Genomic DNA, 26,526 nt, shown 5'->3' with positions numbered 1-26,526 from the left:
CGCTCTTCGAAAGGCGAGTCGAGAGGGAAGCAATCCAGGTGCAATGCGGTTCTGGGTTGGCTCTGGTAAGGTCGAGGTTAGGGGTCGAGCAGAGTCGAGTCGAGGCGAGCGGGATCGATGCCGTGGCAGGGCTGTTCGAAGCGAGGCCGAAGCTGCCAGACACCAGCCGTGTGTCTCGTGTCTCGTTTCTCGCTTGCCCGGTGTGGCTAGGCCGTGCTGGGCTCAGTGTACGGTCAGGCGAAGATGATGACACGCCCGTAATGCTGATGGCAGAGCTGGGATGTAATGAGATACGAAGAGGACAGCGGTCGACTGGTGCTCGCGGGTGGAACAGGCTAGACTGGCGACTGCGGTTGGACGTGCGTATCGAATCGAATGCGGTATAACACCTAAGGTGCACCACCAGGTCCCGGAAGCCAGGGCCAAAGCCAAAGTTCCAAGTTCCAAGGTCAAGGGCGAGTCCGTCCAGCAAGGAAGGACAGAGTCCAGACAGGCCCAGTAAATAGAGTGAGGTGAGGTGTCAAACAGGGGATGGCAGGGGGGTGGCAGCTTGAGCCGACCGACCACCTGCACCTACCTGCTGCGCCTGCAGGCGAATCTGCCATCTGTCGTCGGCCCTGCCCAGGTGCTAAGCGTGCTCAGGGGGTCCACCGGCTGGGCTCCGCAGACCCTGGAGACCCTTGGCCAGCCCAAACACCTCAGGGGTTCAATGTGAGTCTAGACTGTCTGGATTACTGCACTGGATATGCTTCTCTCGAGTAGCCAACTGTCCATCGTAGTCCAACTCAACTCTAAGATCTTGGCACTACAGATTTCCATCTGGTGTTGGCGGTCTTCAAAGACCAAACATGGCGCTCTCACGTAAGTGCAGGTGTGCAATCGTATTCTCGGTAGAGAGAGGCAGAGTAAAAAAAGAAGAAGAAAAATGAATAGATGCTGACCACAAGCCCGCAGGCCATCTTGACTACGCCGTCTTCTCACTGTGCCTTGTCCCGCTGGTGATACTCATCCACCTCTGGGTAGCACCTTACACCAAGGTGGAGGAGTCCTTCAACATCCAGGCAACACACGATGTCCTGGTCTATGGCACTCCCCTCTCCAGCATCTACCAGAAGCTGTCCACCAGCTACGACCACTTTGCGTTCCCCGGGGCCGTTCCCAGGTCCTTCATCGGCCCCGTGCTGCTCGCAGGCGTCGCCCGGCCATTTGCAGCACTGCTCGGCCACAGGCACAGCCAGTTCATCGTTCGTGCCCTTCTTGGCTGGTTCAATGCCTACTCCCTCTTGTTCTTCAGGAGACAACTTCACAATGCCTGTGGTCCTGCCGTGGCTAGATGGTACGTGGTGCTGCAGGTCAGCCAGTTCCACGTCATGTTCTATGCATCCAGGACGTTGCCGAACATGTTTGCATTCGGCCTGAGTAAGTCACCAACCGCTTCGGATCCTTCGGGAAGACACCCCTCTGCCTCACTGCTGATTGACCTCATTCTATAGCCACTTTTGCCTTCGGCCTGCTACTCCCGCACAAGAATCCCGCCAAGGCCAACCCTAGGATTCGCATGGCATTGGCCCTGTTCGTCTTCTCGGCCGTTGTCTTCCGCTCAGAGATTGCGCTTCTCCTTGGAACAAATGCTTTGTGGCTGCTCATCATCCCCCAGATCTCCCTTCAAAGGCTCATACCTCCGTTCCTGGTTTCCTTCGTTGCCGCCTTGGCCATCTCTGTCCCCATCGACTCCTACTTCTGGCAGAAGCCAATTTGGCCCGAACTCTGGGGCTTCTACTACAATGTCGTCCAGGGTTCCTCCTCCGACTGGGGCACTTCTCCCTGGCATTGGTACTTTACGTCGGCTTTGCCCAAGATGATCTCGCCACCTTTGGGGCTCTTCTTCGCTGGGTGCTCCCTCTCCTCTCCTGCATATGGCCGTATAGCCCAGCGCCTCATCATCCCGAACCTGCTGTTTGTGGCTATATACTCCCTTCAGCCACACAAGGAGGCCCGCTTCATCTTCTATGTCGTGCCACCGTTGACAGCCGCCGCCGCTCTTGGGGCCTCGACTCTGGTGAATCAGGTTCCCGCGAGGATGGCTGCTGATGAGACCGGCCGGCGCGCAATCAGGAACATCATTTTCTGTATCATCTCAGGCTCCATACTCGTCACCTTCCTCAGCAGCGCGGTCATGCTTGTTGCCTCGAGCTTGAACTATCCCGGCGGCGACGCCCTCGCTGCCCTGCACGGCATGATAGAGCACGACCAGAGCACAGTATCCACCTCTGTCGTGACGGTCCACGCGGACGTGTTGAGTTGCATGACAGGAGTGACTCTGTTCGGAGTTGATGAGGGCAATGGTCTCCCTCAACATCACCGGCTGGCCGCTGACCCCGCTGTTGTGCTCAGGGGCCACGACAGTAAGCCGTCAGTGTCACTGGTGCTGGACAAGACAGAAGACGAAGGCACTGTATCAGACCCCAAGTTCTGGACCAAGTTTGACTACCTCCTGATGGAAGATGAGAAGGCCGTCAAGGGCGGCAACTGGGATACGGTGGCTGTCGTCGAGGGCTTCTCCGGCCCCGAGATCTTGCGTCCGGGCGTTCCGCACGTAGAAGAGGAACCGAGGGGCGTCAGAAGAGCTGGCATGGCGGCTCATGTTGATTCCTTCCGGCGAAAGGTCATGGGGCTTACAGGAGGATGGTGGGTCGGTCCCAAGACAGTCCCCAAGATCCAAATCATGAAAAAGCGTGTAAAAGACACGTCTGATAAGGTCACAAAGGAGGCCATTTCATAAGACTAGGTATGCTCTCTGCTCATGGGAGCTTCTTCATATAGCCACATCATTGCCTGCTTCCAATACGAATGGACTCGAATGATTGATACCGAGCTCATTGTAAGCACGTCAGAAAGTTATGCTACATCCCCTCATGCTGCATGATGGAGAAAATACTGTTTCTGAATCAGATAGACCAATCGCCAGCAGAGTGTAGTTGACAAGCAGAATCAAGGATGCCTGATAGAAACATTATCGAACAGCGCACTCCCATTCTTCACCCACAAGCCATTCTGCCCCGAGGTATCCGCTCCATTCGTGACCGTCATAACGGGGGCCGCCATATCGTTCACATACACCGAGGCCGTAGTGCCCTTGAACTCAACCCGAAGGTGATACTTCCTCCCGCCTTCGACGTGCACATCCGAGCTGCTATTGAGGACAGTCATCCCCACCCTGCGCTTCCCCTTCTGGTGTCCGAGGAAGACCTCGCCGGCCCCGGCACTGAGCCAGACGGCGTACCCGTTGAACGCCTCTGGCCGCTTGCGGTTCCTCGACGGCGCGGTGCGGAACGTGACCCCGGCCTCGCTTCCGCTGTCCTCGAGCGTGATATCGGCGTCATACACAAGATCCGCGAAGTGCGAGTCTATGAGGGCGAGAGCTTGCGCGGCCGAGCCACGGAGGAGCTGCTGCTGCTCGTCATCGCCGTCCTTGGTGACAATTGTCCAGTCGCCGCTCCTCCTCTGCCACAGGTGCGGCGAGAGCTGCCCGTCGCCGAAGTTGTCCTTGACCAACAGCTCGACGGGCTCGATGTCGCCGTCGGCGTCAAAGTACATGCGGTCCAGGGCCACCACGCGGTTGTCCCCGTTGCTCTCGTGGAGCGGGCGCCGGTGGTAGACGATGTACCAGATGTCCGTCCCGGGTATGTTGAGCACGCTGTTGTGGCCCGTCGCCACCGCTATAGCTGGGTCCTGTTTCAGGATGACGCCTTTCGGCGAGAAGGGCCCCAGGGGCGAGTCTGACGTGCCGTAGGCCACCCGGTAGTTAGGGCTGCCATATGTGTTTTCTGACCACATCATGTAGTATGTGCCGTTGCGCTTGAAAACTTTCATGCCTTCTTCGAATTTGCTGGGCCGCGGTGTAATGCTCTTGAAGTACTCAGCGTCTGTTCCCCTTGCGGACTTGGAGGTGTTGATCGGTTGGAAGCTGATCATGTCGTCGTTCAGAATTCCAACGTTACCCTTCGTCCCACCAAAGTATAGGTACCTCTTTCCGTCATCATCAGTGAAGACGTCAGGGTCCATGGGGTTACTATCTGCATTGTCAGTCAAAGCATTATCGCTGTGATACAGCTACCCTGGTAATGTACGAGACACATGAACCATATCTCATGTAAGTTTGTGCTCGAATAGAGACACAAAATGCTGTTGAGACATTCCATGCTGTGTTGAATTGACGAGTGAGGTCATTAAAAGGACTTACCCGCCATGAATTGCATGATCGAGCAACCGCGTGCCATTAAGAGCATCTCTATACGGCCCTTCCGGCTTGTCGGCTACGGCGACGGCCAATCCAGCGTTTGGCTGCTTCTTCGATCGTACGCCGTTATGGCTGCTGAAGTAGAGATAGTATTTCCCATCCCTCCCCTTGGCCGATGCAGGCGCCCACATAGTGTGCTTGATCCATGGGATAGTACCATCTGTCAGGATATTAGGATGCTTAGTCCTATTCAACCGTCAGCTTGGTCGAGAGAAGCATGTAAAAATGGGTCTTGAGTCCATTTCTCTCTAAAAAAGCCGGTAAAGGATGACCGGGACGAAGAGGCAGAAAGGAATGCATATACCATTGAACCAAATCAGTCGAGGACCATGCATCAAAATGCTCCTGGTTCTTAAACAAGACGGACGTGGTTGCGAATATCCAAAAGACATCGCCGTACACACGGATCTCCGGATCAGCGAACCAACCGTCGAACAGTGGGTTACCAGCCTCAGCGGTGGTCAAGTTGAGACCAGGAGAGTGGCCAAGTGCCGTGAGCGTGTCCGCGGCCGCGGCCGCTGCTGCACTCAGGAGGGAGACGAGGATGGGCAACTTCATGGCGTGTAGGGGCAAAATGACAAGAGTAGGTCGATATGTTACCAAGTTTTCCCTAAGTGGCATACAGACCTCTTAACATACATTCATCGCCTTGACATTCTAGGGCCCTCTGCCGGTCTATGTGCAGCGCTGGCCAACTTCGTGGCATCCGCCGGCCCGCCTAATTCCATGACCAGCGCCCGTCCGCGATAGCCTCGTGGCTATGGGCACACCTTCAAAGAGTGAGGCTTGTGCAAGAGTGCGGTACTAAATCCTGTTAGTGGCCAGTAGTCTACGCAGAAAGACACATAAAGGCCCACATAGGACCAGGAGCCTTTCTAAAATTTTGACATTAGCATTGGCTGGGAGAGACTATACTGCGAAAGTGTGTCACCTGATACGTGGTTTCTTCCCAGGCATAATAGCGGACTGAGCGGGCGAGTTCGTACCATAAATAGGACCTTTCGGGGGCTCGTTTAAGTAGGAAGATACAGATCGTGGTGCTAGCATGTGCGTGGAAACAGCCACCAACAAGTATGAAAAATATCGTGGACGGTTGTATAGGACAGACGAGGACTGCGGAGACAGATAGTACATTTGAAGCAGTTTATTTGCTCTGTATTGCCTCCTATCGGATAGAGCCTCTCGGCTCAGTCCACAACCACACGATCGCCCACCCGCAGAGTCGGATATTGCGACTCCCTCGTCGAGTTCGCCAACGTCTGACCTTGCTGCGGCACGTGGCACATATGCGTCCCGAAGAAAACCTTGCCATCAAACCTCCTCGTCTTCGACAGCGTGACGAAGGGCTCCTGGCTCTTTTCCGCACTATCCTGGTTGATGCAAACCATGTGGCAGCGGCGGCATGAGCCAAGCATCTTGAAGTCTTGCTGTCCGATTCGGATCTTGCACCAGTTGTCTTCCGCATAAGCAAGGTTAAGGTTATTGTCTGTGCTGCCAGGTGAATCAAGTACGATATTCGCTCTGAACACCGCGGAGGGAATTTCCGTGCCTCCATTCTTGACGATTTCTTTGTTGAGAGCTCGCAAGCTGGCCGTGTTGATGGCTAGGATTGGCGACTCATTTGACAGTAAAATCTTCCGGCGATTGTTTTGCTCAACGTCGGAGTCTGGGGGTGAAGGCGGAGTGATTGCTGATACAGCTGGCGAAGAGAAGCTTTCATGGCTGCTATCTTCACTGTCGTAATTCTTTTGATGCTTTTGCAAGTGGGCCTTGGAATGTCTTGCGCTTTTGTTGGCCGCCTGTCCGCCTGGTGGAAAGCGCGCCAACATGCACGGAACACCAAGCACTGTAGTAAAGAAGTCATTGATCTCATCAGAGATGTATGTTTTGGCGCTGATCTCTTCGCCGCATACACGTGACGAAAGAGGACGGTGTGATGTTAATAATGATGAAAATGATGCATGGAACAAAGCCGGATTGGAACTCAAGGGCACGAATACTGCTTTGGGCTGACTCGGATCTGACAGGCTCCCAGTGTAAGTTATGCGCAGCTGCCCAGTCTCGAAATCCAGGAACGGCTTGATGAGGGCCATCCTGGGATAGCGTTTTTGACTCAGTGCGTGGCCAGAGCCTCTGTGAAGCAGACACCACTCACGATCCCAGGCCAGGCCTTCGGGTCGGACTTCCCAAACTGTGTCCTGCGGAACGGTGAACCCGCCACAGCTCTTGATGGGGTAGACGGTTATTCCAGCAACGAATAATTCGGGTTGCAATTCCGGCCTTGAAGATATACCTTGAGGTGCCTCATCAGGCAAAGTCTGCTCGCAGTAGAAGTCTGTGATGAATGCCACGAACGCATCGACATCAGCAATGCTACTCATTGCACCAAGACTGACCCGGATGACGCCGCTTGGTTTGCCTGCGATAATGTCATTCTCAGACCCGCAGCGGAATCCAGCAGAGAAATTCCTTTTGATCTCCCAAGGCTCGAGTTCCAGAGCATAGGCAACCCCGCCAGGGTTGCACACTCCTCCGGTTCGAATGTGAAAATTCTTCAGGCTCGCCAGTTTCTCGACCTCGGCGAGGCTGATCCAAGCTCCGGCCTGGTTGCGTATATTGAATGCTATAATAGGGCCTGCAGCGGGATCCGTAATTGAAACATGATCCGGTGAATAAATCTGACACACCTGCATACCGTTGTGGTGTCGCAGTTGTTGGAGGCCTTCGCGCAGACGCCGTGTCAAAAATGAGACGTGGGATGCCACGGCGCTCATCGGACCAAACAATTTTCCGCGAATGCGCATCGCTATATCCAGTGCAATGATACTGTGAATAGGCAGGGTGCCGTCTTCGAGACGTTCGTGAAGTCGGTGGGTCTTGGGAGCATGCCATTGCTCCTTGTTGGTGACGACCGTGTCAACGGTGCCTCCGCCGAAGTACCTTTTGAAATCAAAGTTGTAAAACGCCTGGCGCCTCACAATCAAGGCTCCCAGGTCCGGGAACCCAAATATTTTTGAGAAGCTAAGCACTGTGAAGTCTGCAGCCACGTCTGAGTTGCGGAGATCCAGGGGTGCGGTTGGTGCAAGAGCAGCAGCATCCAGGATGGTTAAACAAGAGGTACCGGAAGGCCGGTCGAGATTTCTGAGGCGTTGCGACCAATCTAATGGATATCTCCGACCATCCATGTTCGACTGCGCAGCATACGCAAAAAGGGTAGTAGCCACGCTCTCCGCCTCGTGCTGAAGGGGCATTTTGCCGTTTATCCATTCCTCAACCGCGGCGTCGTCCAGGCAAATACTGGTTCGAGCCTCCTCCCGTACACCAACCAGGCTTGTGTGAGCTGACTGGTGGTATGCATAGTCGAAGCCTCCGGGGGCAGCTCTCAAGGCCTCCCCGACCAGCTTGATGCCCGCCGTGGCATTCGCAACGAAAATGAGATCGAAATCAGCCGGGTCAGCATTGAAAAATTGTAGGGCCCGCAGCCGAGTATCCTCGATGCGGATTGTGGAAAGCTGAGAGGAAGGTGATGCCGAGTGCGGATTCCCGAGCAGACTGCTTGTCATCTCAGCGGCGAATTCATCCACCAGGGACTTTGGATACAAGGTCGTGCCGGCATGGTCAAGATAGATCGAACCTGGATTGGGGTCAGCATGTCATTTTCCATTGTTGAGGACGCCGATGTTTTCCAGAGGGCATACCATTGAGCATGGGATACTCCGTCTCCCTCAGCCTCTCAACCGCGGAATTGTATCCTGATGCTAGTCCTGGTCCCCGGGACGCATCCATCCTGGCGACTGCGCCCCTGCAATTGTTCCCAGACTCGTCTCTGTCGCGATGAACATTGAGGCCCTTACACTCAACTATACATGTAAGGATGACGGTCTTTCTCGGGCAAATTCACGCTCTGAAGCGCCGTAGGAATGAAACACGGAGGTGTCGGTGAGATGCTGAGGCAAACACATCTTCGCCGCTCACCCCTTCCCTTTGATTCATTCCGTTCATGAGACGGGCGCTTGCGGCCGAAGAATGGGGGGAACGCCGTGCCGGCCTTATCCAGCTGCAATCAAGAATGGGGAAACGGAGGCGCTATGGCCAGAAACTCAATTAACGATGTACCTAGGTACCTGGCCCGAGCACCGCGGCTCAGCTAAGCTCGTCTCGAGCGCGCGACGACGCGCTCTGGGCAGTCGCGACGCGCCCGAGTTTAAGTGCGGGTCACTAAAGCTCCTTCTTTTCGTGACAGCTCTGCCTCACTCTGCCGGCCTCTCCTTCCACACATCTGTACATACATTCATCCACCTCCACCTTCCATTGTTCTTGTGCCTTCCGTCTTGGTCCGCTATCCACTGTGCAGCAACTGCATCTTAATTGACTTGTATCGTATTGTCGACCGCGAGTACCATGGCTGTGAGCGTACTGGGCAAGAGGACTCGAGGCGCTCCCGACCTCCAGGAGCTGCAACAGCAACAGAACAGCACCAGACGCTGCACAAGGCGCACCAGGAGCTTCCAACAAGGCAACGACGAGAACGAGGACCCTGAGAGCACAATCAGCATCGAGGCCGAGGACCAGTCCGAGTCAGAGGAAGTCGCGTTCTTCAGCCCGTCCGTCACACGCACGCCGTCTGCACGCCGGACCAAAGACATCTTCAAATTCGAGGCATCTGACTATCGTGGGTTGCATGCTCCGCCGATATCCCATCTCTCTCCTGCTGACGCTTCTCTCAAACAGCTGCCAAGGTCCCAATTACACCCTCGACCCCTCGTCACCGAGATGTCTTCGCCAAAGTGCCTGTCACCCCCCGTCACCGGGTCATGTCCGTGGGCAAGCTGTCCCGGCGGATGACACCCAAGACCCCTCAGACACCTTCAACATCGCAAACGATCTACCACCAAGCTCGGCAGCTCTTCTCGCGAAGCTCAGACCCCGGTCAGCTCATTGGAAGAGAAGAGGAGCGAAAATCGCTGCGCAGTTTCCTGGTCCGCAGCGACTCATCCCAGCCCCACGGCTGTCTCTACGTCAGTGGGCCACCAGGGACGGGCAAGAGTGCTATGGTCAACGAGGTTTCCAACGAATTGGTCGCCGAGTCGCCGACAGTCCGCAAGGCATATATCAACTGCATGAGCATCAAGTCGTCCAAGGATCTGTACTTCACTCTGCTGGAATTATTGTGTGACGAGACCGAGACGACCGAGGAGGACGCTACCACGATGCTGCAAAAGATGTTTGTACCAAAAAGAAAATCTTCGAGCGTCTACGTGGTAGTGCTGGACGAAATCGACCACATTCTGTCCCTCGACTTGGAAAGCCTGTACAAGGTCTTCGAGTGGTCGCTGCAGAAGTCTTCGCACCTTCTCCTGGTCGGGATTGCCAACGCACTCGACCTCACGGACCGCTTTCTCCCGCGTCTCAAGTCACGAAACCTCAAGCCCGAACTTCTACCATTCCTGCCATATACCGCAGCGCAGGTCAAGATGATCATCACGAAACGCTTGAAGAGTCTTCTGCCCAGCGACAAGGCTGCTTCGGACTTTATTCCTTTCTTCCACCCGGCCGCGATTGAACTGTGCTCCCGCAAGGTTTCCAGCCAAACCGGTGACCTGCGCAAGGCCTTCGAGATCTGCCGACGGGCACTGGACCTGGTAGAGGACGAGACACGTCTAAACGAAGAGAACGAGGCGAAGGACCAGGTTTTGCAGATGACACCTTCGCGTAAGGTGCTTGGGGAGATGAAGAACGAGACATCACCAGGAAAGAAGAGCGGGAGGAGTGTTTCAGCTATTCTGTCCAGCTCTCTACGCTCCCTTACGGTCGAGACAGCGCCACGCGTCAGCATCTCTCACCTCAACAAAGTCACTTCGGCAGCTTTCAGTAATGGTGCCAACCAGCGCCTCAAGACGCTGAATCTTCAGCAAAAGGCAGCCCTGTGTGCTCTGCACGCACTCGAGAGACGCAACCGCGAGGCCTTCCGAATCTCCACGTCTGGCGTCGCTGGCAAATCATCTCCCAGCACACCATCGTCAAAATCATATATTGCAGCGCCCACTATTAAGACGTTGTTCGACACCTATGCCCTTCTTTGCAAGCGGTCTGATGCGGTGGCCCTGCACCCGCTATCCAGCTCCGAGTTTCGTGAAGTAGTGGGCAGTCTGGAGACCCTGTCACTCGTTGCCGGCGTTGACGGGAAGAATGGATCGTTCGTCGCGGGTTCACAGCCAGGGACTCCAAGCGGCAGGAAAGGTGGACGAAAGGCCGCTTTCGTGGGCGGCACTGCAGATGACAAGAGAGTGGCGAGCTGTGTTGGCGACAGAGAAATCAACCAGGCGGTTGACGGACTGGGAGCTGACATCCTAAGGAGCATACTGAGCGGAGAAGCTCTGGACTGAGTTGTACTTGATTTACAACACAACCGCGCTTGCATATCATGGTCTGCGACTGCATGGCATAGCTTGGGTGCATTCTAGAGGTCTGCATGTTTGGGAGGAGGCCGATGAAAACGGGGAACGAGCAGAAGACTTGTATTAACACATTGTTTGGAATACGGTGCTTGCATTAAGGCGTTGAGGAATTGGGATACCCGCGTCAAGGGCGACGCAATGTAATCAGGTGTAATGCGGTCCGCAAACAGGACAAGAGAGTACATACAAAATACACCAGCTTGAAATATCTTGACTTTGGGATTCAGCATCTACTCAGGAGCTGGCCCGCATGACGGTATGAGCGTGTCACACAAAAGATGATTTCATCATTCCCAACATCAGTCGTTCGCCGAATAAATGGTACAGCGGCTTCTCTTTGCAGTTCCTCTATATCACATTGACTGCACCGGAGTAAAGAAAACAGCATGTGCATTAAGAGTAAAATTAGCTGTCGCCTGGCCAGGCTGGGAGAGCCCAATCGTACCCCGGAGTGAGGATTAATAGCCTTCCCAGGTCCGGTCGCCAAAAGAAAGAAGCTGAAGTAGTACACAACCCGGAGCCACGTTATTTCCCGGGAGAAAAGTGATCTTTTCCTCCTTCCGTTAAGAAGACAAAGAAGGTAATCGCAAACGGGGGAACTTCCACGCCCACGCCCCAAACTCCAACCTCATTCAGCGTTTCGCCCTACATGATGCGGATCTTGTAATCTGCCTCCCCCCAGGTAGGCAGCTGCGCCTCGCTCGAGGTAGCCTGGACGGGCCAGCTGACGACCTCGATGCTCAGCCCCGCCACGCCGGCCGGGTCGGCCTCGGTGCCGTCCGCCCCGACGACGCGGGTCGTGAGGTACCCGCGCAGGTACGGCTCGACGTCCGCGGGCTCCATGGACGCCAGCGTGCCGTCCGCAATCTCGTCGACGAGCGCTGCCGTTAGGGGCACGGTGCCGGAGATGAACTCAGCGCCCGGTGCCAACTTCTTCATGCTCGCGATTGCTGGGGGAGAAGCGAAGACGCTCATGGAGCCGACGTAGAGGGGCTGCCTGCCCGGGCCGCCGAGCGCGAGGTCGACTGAGAAGGGCCCGTCGAGGGCTTGCCTCGTGACTCGGACGTTTGCGATCCACTCCCGATACGTGCCTTTCTCCGAGATGATTTTTGTGACGGGCAGCGAGGCTGTTGATCGGCGTTCTCGGCCCATGTACCATCCGTCCTGGCCCTGGCTTTGGCCATGTCGTATGTGATTCCTGCCGCGCTCAGAGCGTTTGGACTGGATCCTGATGCTGTTCACGCTGTATCCACCGTAAAGCTCGTTCACAACCTTGGCCACTTGAGCCTGACCGTTGAGGATCGAAGTCATGTTAGACAGCGATATCCCTGAACTGGCCAGCTCACCGTAAGTATACCCCAGAGCCGCAGTGTCGCGGAGCATGTCCGAGGTCCAGAAATCCCCGCCGGGATTTGCGTAGAATGGCGTCAGGGCCGACGTGGAGTCCAGAAGTTGGCCAACGGATGTGGTGTACGAGTTGACCCGGGCGACCTCGGGGACAATCCACGCATCGGGGTGAAATACCTGCCACAAGGCAAAAATGCGGTCCACATTGCAATGATGGAGGAAGAACAAAGGGTCGAAGGCGGAAAAGGGCACGATGGTCATGTGGCCCTGGGAACCACCAAGTAAGGCGTGAAGGTTGTCGTGGAGGTTTTCGAGTGAGTCATATCTGGTTGTATCTGCGGCCCAGCCTTCATTGCTGAAGATGGTGTAGTTGTCGTAATTTGTGAAAAGATTGTAGAGCCTCTGCTGGTTCTGGACGTTGTACAAGACAAGATTTGCGTTGATGACGGAGTTGTTGGACAGGGCGTCTGGCTGGAGGCTCGTTGGAGCTCTCCTCGTAGCAGTCCAATCTGCCCACTGGGATTGCATCAGAACAAGGTGCCTGATAAGAAGAAAACAATGACTCCACTTACTGGTGCCACGTCCTGGAAGACCTCTCGGTTGGGGGGTTTGAAGGCGTAGGCGAACAGAGGGTTTGCAATCATTTGCGTTCCATGCGGCCCGGACACGTTGATCTTAGGACTATCTCCAATACTAGCAGGAAGCATGCTGTCCCTTGAAGACGGGGGCAGTGCGGCCCAGTCGAAATATGGAGCTCTGCAGTTGGCCGCAGCAGATTCCATGCGGTTCTTTACGGCCCCGGTGTACGCGGTGGCAATATACTGCATCCGTTGGCAGAGCTCTTGCTGTCAATTCTATGTCAGCAATGTACCCGTATTCTTGGGAATTCGATATGTGGGAGTGGGGTCAGCCAAGAGGTATGGCATTACTAACCTCGTACAGGGCAACGTATGCCCGATGCCATGTCGGAAAGAGGATGTCCTGGTGATGGCAGTAGCCAGACATCTCGTTGCCAGGAGTTGGGTTCACCCCACTCCACGGCTCAAACGGCACGCCGTGAAGGCCTATGTGTTTCAAACCACTTGTGTCAGACTAGGAAAGAAGATTGAGGTGGTTCATGGGGTCCGGAAAGAAAGGGAGCACAGTGCGACGTACCGCCGATCGAGAACCAAGACGTAGGCTGCGACTGTTCCGTCCACTGCATCATGTCGAGGGCAAGAATGTACAGGGACCACCTATCTGGGTCCTTCTGGAGATCACGGATATCCTGTCGAACAGGGACAGGTCCTGGGCCAGCGGGCATGCCAGTGGTGACAACGATGTTCCCTCCAAGCTGGCGCTTTGCGTTGTATGCTCTGGCGACGTCGAATCCATAGTCGTAGGATTGGCCCATAACCAGTGAGATTATGCAGCAGCACAGGATGCAAACAACACAAAGGCTGCGTACCTGTGGCACGTAAGGAGACATGTTTTCGCTCAGGTAAAGAGTGGCTGTGTGAAAGGTAAGGAAAGATGAATGTCAAGTGTGGCCTCTGGTCGATCTGGCGGGTTGTGTTTGGGTTGGCTTTCCTAAAGCGAGTCAGGCAAAGTGAAAGTGTATTGCGTCGTCACTTGCCATGCGAATAAAAGAAACGAGTGATGATATGCCCTCTAGGGCATCGTAGGTCGGTCGCCAGACGGAAAGGAGTGATATCGCAACAAAAGATGCAAGGAGAGGTTGCCAAAAGTGTGCCGGTGCTGTGACAGATCACAGGGCAGGAAACCCGTCCCAATTCTCTTGGAAAACGAGACACAAACAATTTCGATGCGAGAAAGGAGTGGTTGTCGGTCAGACGTTTGGAAATAAAGGAGCGTGGGATGGAAGGAGCAGCCCTGGGAAGTCCAGTCCACGTTGTTTCCAGGCGACTGACGAAAGCTTCTCACCTTATCGGACCGGACCACAGCGGTTTCCAAACGCTCTCTGACGGAAATAAGTCAACGCAAGCAGACCAAAACCGAGACCATATGGTCAACGAGGCGTGGTGCGCCAGCCAGCCGGGAGCCCTGCAGGTCGCAGTCTCCCAATATGCCGTTCATCTATCCAGGACGCCTCCCGATGGTGCTTTTCCGAGATCAAACACGCCGTCTCTGGAAAAAAGCAACGATTGGGATTAATGACCGAGGCCCCGAGAGTGGCTATTGCGACAAGGGCACATGCCCTCTATTCCCCCTCGTTGAGACCACGGCAGTCACCTTTTTTTCTTCGCCAAGGAGCGTGATGGGGAGGTCGAACGTGCAGCGACCGCGATGACGCGAGGACAAAAGGAGATTTTTCCAAGACATGGACCCGTCGAGCAGCGCTGCGCCCGGGCGGCAGCACACATGAGGCCTCGAGTTCAACAAAAAGGGCTCGGCTATGCAGCTTGCCTCACAAGTGCGACCTTGTCTGGGATTGAAGGGAGCGCCAGTAGCGAAAAATTGGCGGCGCTGTCAAGCGGGAGTGGTGATGATCTCGTTAGTTTGACAGTTGACAGAAAGCCGCATGGCTTTCCTGGCGCCGTCACGGTCATCATGGGCGTTCTCAAATCAATGTCGGTCAACTTGGGCGGAACTACGCCCATGGAACTCACCATTATCGGTGCAACCTTAAATTAGACCATTGCTAAATCACGACTCTGCTATATGCCTTCTCCCCTATGAAGAAACTGCCAACGCCGGTGCCCCTTGCTTCCATTCGTCCAGTCCGATCCGTTTCACCCGCTTCCCAGCGCGGTCCTTGTCGACCGGGTCGATGTGGTACTTCAACTTGACTCCCATGGCCGCAAGTTCCACATCCAGGTACTTCAGCGCGCCGGGCACGACAATGACAGTCGTGTCCTCGCCGCCGACCCATTGAACACCCTGGCCATCTTCCCAGATCTCCCCATCCAACTCGGTAAGATCCGTCTCGTCATCGAGCCGCCTGGCACAATTCCTACAGCGGACGGTGTCGATGGTCTTCTTCTTCCCCACGTACGGCGTGACTGTTGGCTGTACAGATAGGAACGAGCCGCACTTCCGACAGACCCACGACTTGGTATAGTCCGAGCAATTCAGCAGCCGATCTTGCAAGAGGAATGCAGTGCCGTGGGCGAGCAGAGCGTCTCGTTCCATTTCTCCCACACGGATACCACCTCCCTTCTTCCTGCCTTTGATGGGCTGGCCCGTCAGGGGCACCACCGGACCGGTGGTTCGTACTTGGTACTTGTCGTTGACCATGTGACGGAGACGCTGGTAGTAGACCACTCCAATATAGATGTCGGCAGCAAACTCCTCACCAGTGATTCCCGAGTACATTGGCTCGTTTCCGTGGTAGTTGTAGCCGGCCTTCATGAGCTGGTGGCCAAAATAATCGCCGGCCGTATTCTCCTCGTCAAACTTGAAGGGGGTCGAGTCTTGCGCCAGGCCGTGCAATGCACCTGCCTTGCCAGCAAGCGATTCCACGAACATGCCAATGGTCATACGAGACGGGAAAGCGTGAGGATTGATAATCACATCAGGCTGTATCCCCGACTCCGAGAATGGCAGGTCGATGGACGGCCATTTTTGAGAGCAAACACCTTTCTGACCGTGTCTGGAGGAGAACTTGTCGCCGATGGTGGGAGACCGAGGTATCCGAAACTTGATGGACAAGTTTTGGGCGGGCTCGGTGCCACTTTCGCTGCCGATTATGCGGACCTCTTCGATGTACGCAACTTCATCCTCCTTGTACTTTTCGAAGTGCGTCATGCCATCCTTGTTTTCCAGTCCGCCGTGCCCGTCGGAAGAGACAGTGTGCCATGCACAAATCAGGTCACCAGCCTTCACCTCCTGGCCAACATAGGGGAGACCATCCTCATCGAGCGTATCGCGGTGCCACGACCGAGTCGTTCCTCTGGGTGCGAAACCGAACATCTTTTCTATCGTGGCGGATGACCGAGTTCTTGAGTCGTCTTTGAGGCTAATTTTCTTCGTCTTGTAGATTGTGCCATGCCCAAAACCCCTTTCATGTGCGGACTTGTTGATAATCATGGCGTCGTCCATATCATAGCCAGTGTAGGAAATGACTGCGACAACAGCATTTGTTCCGTTGGGGAAATTGTCAAAGCCATACGCGTTGTGCAGAGGGGCTCTCACGATAGGCGTTTGTCCTGTCTGTAAACGGTACATCTTGTTGTCTGTGCGGTGACGAATAGCTGCTCCTGGAGTTCCCATGGTTTGTTTACCCATTTGACATTGATACATGTTTCGAGGAGATTGGTTGAAGTCGGAGAATGGTGTCATGTTGGCCAAGATGGACAGGATGTTAGTAGGGTCGAATTCCACATGCGTTGACTCTCCGGAAACAATCTCATTTTCAACACAGGCGATTGACATGTAAGGTTGCTCGTACGGGCCAACCAAGTCTTCCTTCTCGAGCGGCAGGTATTTGACCGGTCTCACCATCCTCGAAGGTTGGGAGGACATGTAGATACCGGGATAAGACCCTCCCTTCGATGGTGGCACATAGCCGATTTCGAGTGACTTCGGTACCCGGTGAGAGCCTTGCACTTTCCAGTACCTCAGGGTATCTGCGATTCTCTTGGACTCTTTTGGAGTGCACCAGCCAACAATCCTTCCATCGAGTATTACAACGACGCTCTCGTCCGTGGCGGCCGACGAGATCCCGACGACACCAAGTTCGAAAGCCAGCTGTGGGATCGGGGAAGCATCGACATTGCTCGTCATGATCTGGCACTTGTGGGCCAGATGGTTGAGCAATCCACAAGGAGCACCATCAGGGGTGTGTACTGGACATAGAAAACCCCAAGACTCGGGTAGAAGTTTCCGGACTGTTGTGGTTTTGAGTTGAGCAAAGAAGCTGCCACGATGGACCATGCGGAAGTGGCTGATGAAACGAAGGAAGTTGAGCTTTTCAGCGACCACCGTAAAGCCCGAGGTCTGTTGCAAGTCCAACCCAGAAGGACTCATCAGGTTGCCCGTCGAAAGGAAGTACTCCAGGAGCTGGCCAAGATTTTCCGTCGTCTTCCGGAATATTGCCGCCGGAAAATCTTTCGAAAACTGGGGTGACATGAAGTTGTGGCCAGGCTTCCTTCTCAGGTAATCTCTGAGTGAAGCCCTGACGCCGACCGAGAGGAGCTCATCAAGACGTTCCTTCAATATTTGGCCGTATAGGAAACCGCCCAGAAGTATCTCCTGGTTCTGAACGGCATCGGGATTATCGACCGCGCAGTCACCCGCGACGAGGGCGTACAGCTTCCGGATCATGAAGAGGAGCATTTTGAACTTGTCGGCGTCTTGCTCCTCAGTGACGTTGACATTGCCAAGGTGAACGAGCACGATTCTGCGCAAAAACTCCGTGCCCACCTCGTAGTGAGACATGCTGTCTGGCACGCCAAGGACAACCCTAAACTTCTCTCCGAGGTATGATCGAGTTTTCGTCTTGCTGTACAGGCCGTAGCTCTTGTACGTGCGGAGGAGCAACTCAACACGGTCCGTCAGGAACGTGTTCTCCGAACCCTTCGAACCTGCCGGACCGATCAGGCCCTCGAAAACCTCCCGATCGTTGGTCTCGACCAACGCTTTCATAATCATCATGACTGGGACAAGGTACTCGTTCTTCCTCCAAGAAAAGCGGAAGGTCACATTTCCGTCATTCAAGTAGTGTAGGACGTTTGTCTGCGATGTCTCGTCTGGTCGTACACATCGCATTATGATTCCGTAAGGGGTGTATGCGTGCCCACGATTCGTGAAACTGGGGCGATTGATGGCGAGAGGGTAATTCCGTCTGTTCATCAACAGCATCCGAATGATCTTCTCGTTTCCGTTCACGATGAAGTAGCCGCCCAATTCCTCGGACTCCTCTTTCCGTTGCACAAGAAGGGCTGGGGAGTTGTTTTCTAAGTGGCACTTGTTTGACTGTTGACGTGTGAGCAGGTGATTCAGCAAGATTTGCTGCAGGAGGAATTGTCCCTACCTTGATCATGATGGGCATGTTTCCCAGCTCTCGGACGAACTCGCACGGGTCTCCATCATTGACTCTGTATTCGAGAGTGGCTGTCAACTTGCCACGGTATGTAGCATGTCTCTCACGAGCCTCGGCAGGGAAGATCTCGCGAGTCTTTGCGAACTTGTTTGACGGCGGAAGCATGGACTTTTGGAGTTGCACGCTCTTGTATCGGATCGTCAATTTGTTTCTCGCGTTCGCGGAGGATCCATCAGGACTGTCGTAGAAGACTTTTGTTCCAATATCCGCCAAGCCATGGGCTATGATCCCTTGCCTTCCATCCGAGGGAAAAAGGGCATTGAAGGACTCGATGTGCGGGTTGACGGCGATCTGTAGGAGAGGGTATGCGGTGTGATCTGTGGGGGGGTTTCGGAATAAGTCTTCACGGCGCAAAGTATTGTACTGGTGATCCCATTGGGTCTTGGTCTTCGGGGGAGCCATGACGGGCCGTGTGTTCTGCGAGAATGTCAGAGGTGCTATCCGGTGCTTGTGCTCTGGGGCATGAACTTACACTGCGCCGTGGCAGACAGAAGGGGCGTTACTTGCCAAGGAATGGGAGACCCGGACAGTAACTGTCCTAAAAGTATGGCCCCTTCGTCAAAATTTCCCGAGCAGACCACTGGACGGGCGGGCGAGTTCCATGGAGTCGATGCAAGACGGCAACAAAAAGTCGAAGTCGATTTCGTACGAAAAAGATTTGAATTCCTTATCGGCGCCGGTCGCGATAAGGGACCCCTGTTCTCTCCATCACTGCCCGCCCTAGCGAGCGTTTGTTAGTGCCTACTACCTATCTAGGTAGTCTAGTAGGAACCTAGGTACCTTGGGAATACCTAGTTATCCAGGTATTAGTTTACCTACTTGCCCAGCTTACTTTCATCCAACGCTCCCGTCGATCATGAAGTTGGCAGGATATCTCAACTTCCAATATTGTTCACAGCAGAACAGAGGCTCGGGCATCCAGACTCCCAGCGGACTTTTGAGTAGGCCCTACCGTGGACGACACCATCACCGCACACAGCGCTAGGCTGATTCCCCGTTGCAGACCTTGTGGGGGTTGGTTCTCATTAGACGGTAGTCTACTTAGGTACGCGTACATCAGGCTGACCCAAACGAGCATACCCATTCAGGATGCTATCTAGGAGACTAGGCGGTCGTGGAGCCCATTGCGAGATCTGAGCCGAACATTGCATCCACCAGAGAACCGCGTTCGACCACAAGCGACTGCTGCTATTGGGCATCTGCCCACAATGGCAGGCTGCGTGAGGTGCGAAACAGCCAGCCGGTCAACCGGTGTCACCCTCTGATCCAACCCCCCTTCTCCCTCTTGGTCGGCCCCCTCTGTCCACCCCACGGACCACAGCGCCGATGGCGTCGTGCCATTAGCTGGGTACCTGGAGTACTGCTGCCACTGCTGCCGTACAGGCACGCAGCCAGGCATGAGGAGACTGGGAGATGACGGGCGGGCGGGAGATGGAGGGAGGGCATGGTGAGGTATCCATGGGTGCCAGATGGAACCACAGCCGAGCAGCGAATCGCCGTGTGGCCTGCCGGCCAGGAAAGGCCGTCGCGACATCAAGGCCCAAGTTGTCGACCCAACCCAGGCCCGAATTGCGGCCTCAGGCTGGTCCCGAGGTGCGCCGTGAGCCAACCAGGTCGCCGATGCTGCCACGGCTCTGCTGGTGCGCTGCGCGGAGCAGAGAGGCGATGCATGCACCTGCAGTCAAGCTGCATCACCTTGCAGCCCAATTCTACCTCACCTTAGCACCCACACGCCACAGCACCCAGCTCCGTCCCGGGCCAGCGTTCGAAATAGCACATGGTGCAGATTACTCCCGCACCAGACCTGCACCAGACCTGCACCAGACCTGAGAGCCTGCATAACACACACACATGCTGCCTGCCTTGCCTTGCCTTGCCTTGCCTTGCCTTAGACTCCGCTACCCGACCTTGCTCCTGACGAATTTTCGTAGCCGGGGCCTGACCCCTACCTTTAGGTTCCCTTCACCTCGACTCCAACTGCCCACTGCCACCACCATCATCATCATCGCCCTCGTCATCCGTCCCATGAGGGCCCCGCTCGACCTCTGTCCGCACTGCATCATCTCTTCCCGCTGCCGAGAGGCCCTTGGGAGGCGACCTTAGATTTCTGTATCACAACCCTGCGCCCTCATCCCTTGCTGCTCGTGGTTCTGGGTACCAGGCCGAGAGCCCAGACTGTGGTTGTTGTTATTGGGCCTTTGTCGGGGGGTCACACACATAAGACGGCCGACCGCCCAATCATCCCGAGCTCCTTGACCCCGCCGTTGAACATTGTGCATCGCATCTTCTCACTTGACCGTCTTCCTGCGGTTTTACTTCTCCCGGCCAGCAAAGCCGCTCGCCTTCTCGATCGCCCAGGGCATCGGTCACCTGGACAGCCACGGCAAGACGATTCTTCTTCTTCAACGAGCTCCCCTGCGTGGCGCCCTCCGGTATCTGCTCCGCGATCCGCTCCACTTGTCACGAGGTATGTATGTATCTGTCGACGGATGGCAGGTCCCAAGCCACGAACCCTAGCAGCAAGCAGTGTCAGGAGTCGAGTAACCAGCGCCCGTCTCCGTTCTGCGTCTCCGTCTGCACCAGTCCCTGCAGTATCTTGGAGTGCCCAGCGGCAGCCTCACGTCTTCCTGCATACCTTACACTGCTCTCGACCTAGGCGCCCCTAGACCGTCGTCGAATGTCCCTGGAGCTGCTCGCGTTACGCGTTACAGAACATCCTCCAGGCGCCCGCTTGTTGGCTTGTATTGCACTGCAACTAGAGCAAGACTCCAGCCGGTTGTTGGGCCCCCTTTGGCGGCTTCTCCCGGCGGAGGTCGTCTTTTCGCGTTGCCCCGCGGGTTCTGTCCTACGGGCCCGAAAGGCGTGCATGGCAAAAAGATAGATCGGTCCGATCACAGCTGCGCTCCTCCGTCGCCTACCTATCTGAATATTCAAACCTCGTCTCCTCGCATCTCTCTGCCACTCCGGGACTGTGCTGTTCAAGTGCCCAATGTATTTCATCTTCATGCGCTCGTCACATCTGCTATTGCTATTCTAAGCCCCGTCCCGCGTTTACAAGGTCTCGCCGTCCGTTCTGACAGCTCCACTCTAACGAATAGAACCCCAGTCCTAGCCGCTGCTCCCCTTCGCACGTCCCAACGCAAGGAACCCCGTCCGGCATCGACTTTGTGCCCCCATTTTTCGAGGTGGAGAGTTTTCGCGCTCCCACCAAGCCGGCTCACCCATATCACTCACTATCCTCGATGCGCGACAACAGAGTCACGACCGTCCGCTGATCGCATAAGAGCCTCGAGAGCGTCCTGACTTCCGGTAACTGCGTCAACTATTCGCCTTAGCAACCCTCCCGGCGTGGCGCACCTTGCCAAGCCCAGAAAAAAGAAGACACCGCAGCGCAGGGACCCTGAAAGCAGCCCGGCTGATCGCACACCCCGCGCTTGTCCATCGTCTCCCCTCGGCGAGCTCAAGATCACTCGACGCTCGGGCCCATTCCTGTCGCCTCATACAGTACACCTGAGCCTCTCTCTCTCTTTCTTCCTGCCACACACACATAGTTGAGTTTTGAAGTGCCAAGTTAGCTCGTACGATGGCGGGCCTTTTCCGGAAGGTGTATGACTGGTTACTCAGAACTTTCTGGTAAGCCTACATCACCGACAATCTGTCCCTGGTAGACCCCGCGGCTGCACACTGCATATTGCTTGCGCTACCCGGCCGCCAGAGGACGCGGTTGTCGTCTCAAGCAGCCGAATCCTTCTGATCATATCGCACAGGGCGACGGAGATGGACGTCACCATGATCGGACTCCAGAATGCAGGGAAGACTTCCCTGTTGAGAGTGTTATCGGTAGGTGCCCCTTCCTGAGCTGGGTCTCACCACATCGTCCTGACGAGATCATCTGCTAGGGCGGAGAATTCACCATCGAGTAAGCGCATTCCTTCGTTCCTTTTCAGACTGCGGCATCCGTCGCGACACTGCTCATGTTTAGTCGAGGCGTCTTCATCGTCGCGGCGCCCTTTGCAACTCTGACTGACCGACTCGGCTTGCAGTTCGATTCCAACGGTCGGTTTCAATATGAAGAAGGTGCAGCAGGGGCATGTGACCCTGAAGTGCTGGGACCTGGGAGGGCAGCCCCGATTTCGGACCATGTGGGAGAGGTACTGTCGCGGTGTCAACGCGATTGTCTTCATCGTGGACATCGCAGACATAGAACTCCTGTCGCAGGCGCGTGAAGAGCTCCATTCGGTCATGAGCAGTCCGACACTGGAGGGTATTCCTCTTCTCGTCCTGGGCAACAAGTCTGATCTTCCGGACAAGTTGACTGTTGATGAGCTGATCGATGCCATGGACCTGAAGAGCATCGGCCACCGGGAAGTGTCGTGCTATGGCATCTCCGCCAAGGAAGAGACCAACCTCGACGCAGTTCTGCAGTGGCTGGTGAAGTTTGCCCACAGCAGATGAAGGGCCCTGGCCTCGAACAATTCCTTTCTCTCATTCGACTCGGCACTGCTTTGGGAATCACTCCCGGATCAAGTCGGTCGCTTCTTTCTGGCGCAGCGGGGCCTCGTAACGACGGCGGCGGGGGGCAAGCTCTGGGTTCGAAAAGACGTTTCACATCTTGGCCGGCAACGACCACTTCACACCAAAATATCCCACCACTCAAGTTCTTCGGAGGACCTGCGGCATGAACTGGTCTGAACATTGTTCCTCCATCTGGGCTGCCGCAGGTTGCGCTTGTCTCTCCTCCGACTCTGACTCCGAAGGACACTTGCCGACACTGTTTTCATCGCATCAAAGGCAACGCCCCCACGGGCCCGGAGAGCATCTCCCGTCACCATCCGGACCGAGAAGAGTGATGCTCGGGAGGTTGCCTCGGAGACGACGATCAAGTCCACCTGGCTTTTCTTGTGTCTTTGCTTGTTTTCCTTGCACACATACCTTGCGAAAGAATTTTTATGCATGGCCTGCGACGCGCATGGGGTAGTTTGAACATTCTGAGGATTTCTGATGGATATACCTGGGTAATCACATCAATGATGACGAAGCCATGAGCATGAGCCACACAGCATCAGCATGAGAATTATATACCAGAAATCTCAATCACTTGATGATATTTCTTCGCGTGACAATGCAGAGGCCAGGTGCGAGATGACAGCAAGAAGCAAAGGAAAACACGTAGAGGTCGAGCCAGCAAAGAAAAACGTGGTTTGTGGAGATGGAACGGTGCGGGATCCTGGGAACTTGACAGAGATGGAAATTGCCCAAAGCTCAGACCAGCCTGGGACCCCAACGTCGACGGGATGGGCGAGGCAAGGCAAGGTAATCCTGGGAAGGCGAAGGCGAGGAGGATAGCAGGGCTGAAAACGCAATGGGCAGGCGAGCCCAGGGGGAAAGCGAAAAGGATGGGAGGAAAGGACAGACCGAAAGGCACCGCCCTACGAAAGGATTGATGGGGGGCGCTTCTTGAAGTCTTACCCGTCTGTGCGGCAAGTGTGAGTTGGCACGTCCTCATTCGCATCGCGAGAGCAACAAGAAGGCCGTCTCAGGCGGCTGATTGGCTGCCGAGCCGACGTGTTCCTTTTACTATTCCATTCACAAATGCCCCAAGCTTTTTCCCTTCCCGCGCCCCTAGGGCCCCTCAGACAGAATTCCCGCCCGCGCCCTTTTTTTTTTCATGCCTTTGCGTGAATTCGTTGAGTATTCTCATCCTATCGTACCGTGGGGAATGACCTTGGCCGGTCTGGGGTGGGAAGGGGGGCCATGTGGGAGGGGCGAGCCGTTGACGTGGTCGTGCATGATGCAGCTTGACAGCGCAGCAAGCCAGCCAGCACCACCAAGCAGCCCCGGCAGCAGCAAATGGCACCCAGCAGCTAGCAAGCCAGCGCCCAGCCCAGCGACAAAGCGGGCCACCGCGCAACCCAAGCACAGCACGACACCACACACCCACTGCCCCGTTACCCGACCTCGTGGTTCGTCCGATGCACGTCTTGTGCTTCACACATCTCGCGCGGCCCCCTCCCTTTCGTCAACCTCGAGAAACGCGCCAGTTTGCTTCAATGGGAGGGAAAACGCAGCCGCTCTCCAAAGATGCATGTGTGTCTCGGAGGCTGGCCTTGTTTTCGCGTCTCATATTCGCCAGCCCTGAGGCGCACCGGATGGTCTATGTGTGTGTATATGCACTTTTATCTCCCCCACGGGAAGCCACTCCGATCCGCCAGCTCGACGGGTGAGAAAGAGACGTGTCTGTTATTTCCGTGAATCATATCTTGCGGTCTCGTATCACAGCTTGTTGATTCGACGGCTTTCCAGGAGTGCGTCCCGTCTGGCGGAAAGCTGGAGGACGTTGAGTTGATGCCAGCTCCCATTGGCATACTCGATTTTGACCTGTGGGATAACCCGTCTGGAGCGCCTCGGCCCCATCCCACCTCGAAGCTGTGAGGCCACGGTGCCACCAGGGTCCAACCCCTGACCTCAACCACCGGGGGCACCTACAACACAGTAGACTGGTCTTTTACACGATACTGCACAATCATTTATTCCTGCGCTCCTCGCCTCCCACAGTTTGAGAGAGGCGATAGGAGGCAGAAGGAGGAACTGAGCTGAATATCTCCCCCGGGAGTGCGTGCTTGATAGGCCGAGGCCGACACCAATTATCTCGCCGTCTCGCTCGTGGGCTTTGGTACCGCGTTCGCTTACACTGTCAGAATCGAACAAAAGCTGACGGGCAATTCGTCCCATTATATCAATACAGGCCGAATAATTATATCACCTATGCCTTCTCCCTTTCAGGAAGCTCGTCAAGTCTTGGCTTTTCTTGGCCGTCGTGATCAACACGGATGGCCCGTCACGAAGGGAACATGCCTCTTTAGGCAGGAGGGAGCTCCTTACCCGGGCGCATCGAGCAAAAACTAATTCAAGCGGCGCCGACATGCAGGTATAAATGGATAAAGGTATGGACCACAAACAACTCCCTGGTGGCATATCGTTGGCGGACGATCTCGTGAAGACTTTCAGGGGTGCCAGCCTGAGCCCTTTCCCGCCACCGTCTACTCTGTCATATTCTATTTCTTGGGAACCAAGATGAAAGCTCAAGTCATCCTCCAACTCCTTGGCCTCGCTGCCACTGCCGCCGCGGTCCCTCCTCGCCCGGAACAGGGCGAAGAGACCTTCCTCGTCCAGCTCGAGACAGGGCAGAGATGGGTGACGCAGGAGGAGAAGCGCAGCCTTCGCCTTGCAGGCACGGGGTTCATTGACAAAACCTACTCTCCAAACCTCGACGCCTCGAGCCTTACAGCCGCGGCCAAGAAATACACATATCCAAGCTCCGCCTCACACGACGCGGCCGTCAAGCCGCTCTTCAGCTCCCTGTCGACTGACCTCCTGAAGTCCCGGCTCACGACCTTCTCCGAGTTCCAAAACCGCTACTACAAGGGCGGGTACGGCGCTCAGTCCTCAGCCTGGCTCCTCGACATAGTGAACGCCACGCTCGTCGAGGCGGGCGTGACTTCGAGCCTCGGTGCCACGGTTGAGGCGTTCTCGCACCCTAAATGGAACCAGGACTCCGTCATCGCCAAGATCCCCGGCAAAACGGCCTCGACGATCGTCATCGGCGCCCACCAGGACAGCGTCAACTGGAAGGCGTCCAACCAGCAGACGTCCCGCGCCCCCGGGGCGGATGATAATGGGTCTGGGTCCATGACGATTCTGGAGTCCCTCCGTGTCTACCTGACTTCGCCGGAGGTCCTGGCTGGCGAGGCTGTCAACACGGTCGAGTTCCACTGGTACTCCGCCGAGGAGGCGGGCCTGCTGGGGTCGCAGGCTGTGTTCGATGCCTATGCTGCCGAGGGTCGTGATGTCGCTGCCATGCTGGAGCAGGACATGACTGGATACTCCGCCGGCATGCAGACAGAGACTCTCGGGGTTGTGACGGACTATGTGAACAAGGAACTAACGGAGTTCATCAAGATGATTGTGGATACCTATTGTGACATACCTTATGCGGAGACAAAGTGTGGTTATGCCTGGTGAGCCGAAATCCCCTTCTGTGACTTTGTCGTGGAAGTACATCACTGACAACTTGACCTTCAGCTCCGATTTCGCCTCCGCAACTGAGGCCGGTTACCAGTCGGCCTTTGTTATCGAGGCGCCGTTCGAGAAGACTTCTCCATATATACACTCGAGCGAGGACACGCTCGCGACGGTAAACTATGCTCACATGGTGCAGCATGGGCAGATGACACTGGGATTTGTATTTGAGCTTGCCTTCACCGAGTTCTGATCAGACGGGGCGGGAAAATGTATCCCTGAGCACTACAGCCTCTCCTGTTTAGACGAGTTTAGGTGTCGCTGAGTCTGATATCTTCTATGTTCATATTTCGAGTAGA

At 55.4% G+C, this 26,526-nt stretch overlaps 8 protein-coding genes across 8 annotated transcripts; 4 read left to right on the top strand and 4 right to left on the bottom strand.

Moving 5' to 3' along the window:
• Positions 1-848: 848 nt before the first annotated feature.
• INS49_008521 (uncharacterized protein) lies at positions 849-2,782 on the top strand (the record flags this gene model as incomplete). Its single annotated transcript, XM_043169262.1, has 3 exons — positions 849-861; positions 955-1,419; positions 1,494-2,782. 3 exons carry the CDS (start codon positions 849-851, stop codon positions 2,780-2,782), a joined length of 1,767 nt encoding a protein of 588 aa, XP_043026942.1.
• A 209-nt stretch (positions 2,783-2,991) lies between these two features.
• On the bottom strand, positions 2,992-4,858 carry INS49_008520 (uncharacterized protein; the record flags this gene model as incomplete). The annotated part of the gene is made up of 3 exons (XM_043169261.1): positions 2,992-4,072; positions 4,244-4,486; positions 4,605-4,858. The coding sequence occupies 3 exons, from the start codon at positions 4,856-4,858 to the stop codon at positions 2,992-2,994; spliced, it is 1,578 nt and encodes a 525-aa protein (XP_043026941.1).
• A 629-nt stretch (positions 4,859-5,487) lies between these two features.
• INS49_008519 (uncharacterized protein) lies at positions 5,488-8,086 on the bottom strand (the record flags this gene model as incomplete). The annotated part of the gene is made up of 3 exons (XM_043169260.1): positions 5,488-5,966; positions 6,456-7,934; positions 7,999-8,086. The coding sequence occupies 3 exons, from the start codon at positions 8,084-8,086 to the stop codon at positions 5,488-5,490; spliced, it is 2,046 nt and encodes a 681-aa protein (XP_043026940.1).
• A 615-nt stretch (positions 8,087-8,701) lies between these two features.
• On the top strand, positions 8,702-10,686 carry INS49_008518 (uncharacterized protein; the record flags this gene model as incomplete). The annotated part of the gene is made up of 2 exons (XM_043169259.1): positions 8,702-8,972; positions 9,032-10,686. 2 exons carry the CDS (start codon positions 8,702-8,704, stop codon positions 10,684-10,686), a joined length of 1,926 nt encoding a protein of 641 aa, XP_043026939.1.
• A 717-nt stretch (positions 10,687-11,403) lies between these two features.
• On the bottom strand, positions 11,404-13,498 carry INS49_008517 (uncharacterized protein; the record flags this gene model as incomplete). Its single annotated transcript, XM_043169258.1, has 3 exons — positions 11,404-12,621; positions 12,678-12,946; positions 13,261-13,498. The coding sequence occupies 3 exons, from the start codon at positions 13,496-13,498 to the stop codon at positions 11,404-11,406; spliced, it is 1,725 nt and encodes a 574-aa protein (XP_043026938.1).
• A 1,280-nt stretch (positions 13,499-14,778) lies between these two features.
• On the bottom strand, positions 14,779-18,550 carry INS49_008516 (uncharacterized protein; the record flags this gene model as incomplete). Its single annotated transcript, XM_043169257.1, has 2 exons — positions 14,779-18,021; positions 18,080-18,550. The coding sequence occupies 2 exons, from the start codon at positions 18,548-18,550 to the stop codon at positions 14,779-14,781; spliced, it is 3,714 nt and encodes a 1,237-aa protein (XP_043026937.1).
• Positions 18,551-21,731: 3,181 nt separating this feature from the next.
• INS49_008515 (uncharacterized protein) lies at positions 21,732-22,603 on the top strand (the record flags this gene model as incomplete). The annotated part of the gene is made up of 4 exons (XM_043169256.1): positions 21,732-21,781; positions 21,916-21,988; positions 22,048-22,067; positions 22,192-22,603. 4 exons carry the CDS (start codon positions 21,732-21,734, stop codon positions 22,601-22,603), a joined length of 555 nt encoding a protein of 184 aa, XP_043026936.1.
• Positions 22,604-25,070: 2,467 nt separating this feature from the next.
• On the top strand, positions 25,071-26,420 carry INS49_008514 (uncharacterized protein; the record flags this gene model as incomplete). Its single annotated transcript, XM_043169255.1, has 3 exons — positions 25,071-25,076; positions 25,157-26,166; positions 26,231-26,420. The coding sequence occupies 3 exons, from the start codon at positions 25,071-25,073 to the stop codon at positions 26,418-26,420; spliced, it is 1,206 nt and encodes a 401-aa protein (XP_043026935.1).
• Positions 26,421-26,526: the final 106 nt, after the last annotated feature.

The sequence above is a fragment of the Diaporthe citri genome (genome assembly GCF_014595645.1).
Source record: "Diaporthe citri strain NFHF-8-4 chromosome Unknown scaffold_3, whole genome shotgun sequence".
In the NCBI taxonomy this organism is placed as follows: Eukaryota; Fungi; Ascomycota; class Sordariomycetes; order Diaporthales; family Diaporthaceae; genus Diaporthe; species Diaporthe citri.
This window is presented reverse-complemented; position numbering and strand designations above follow the sequence as displayed.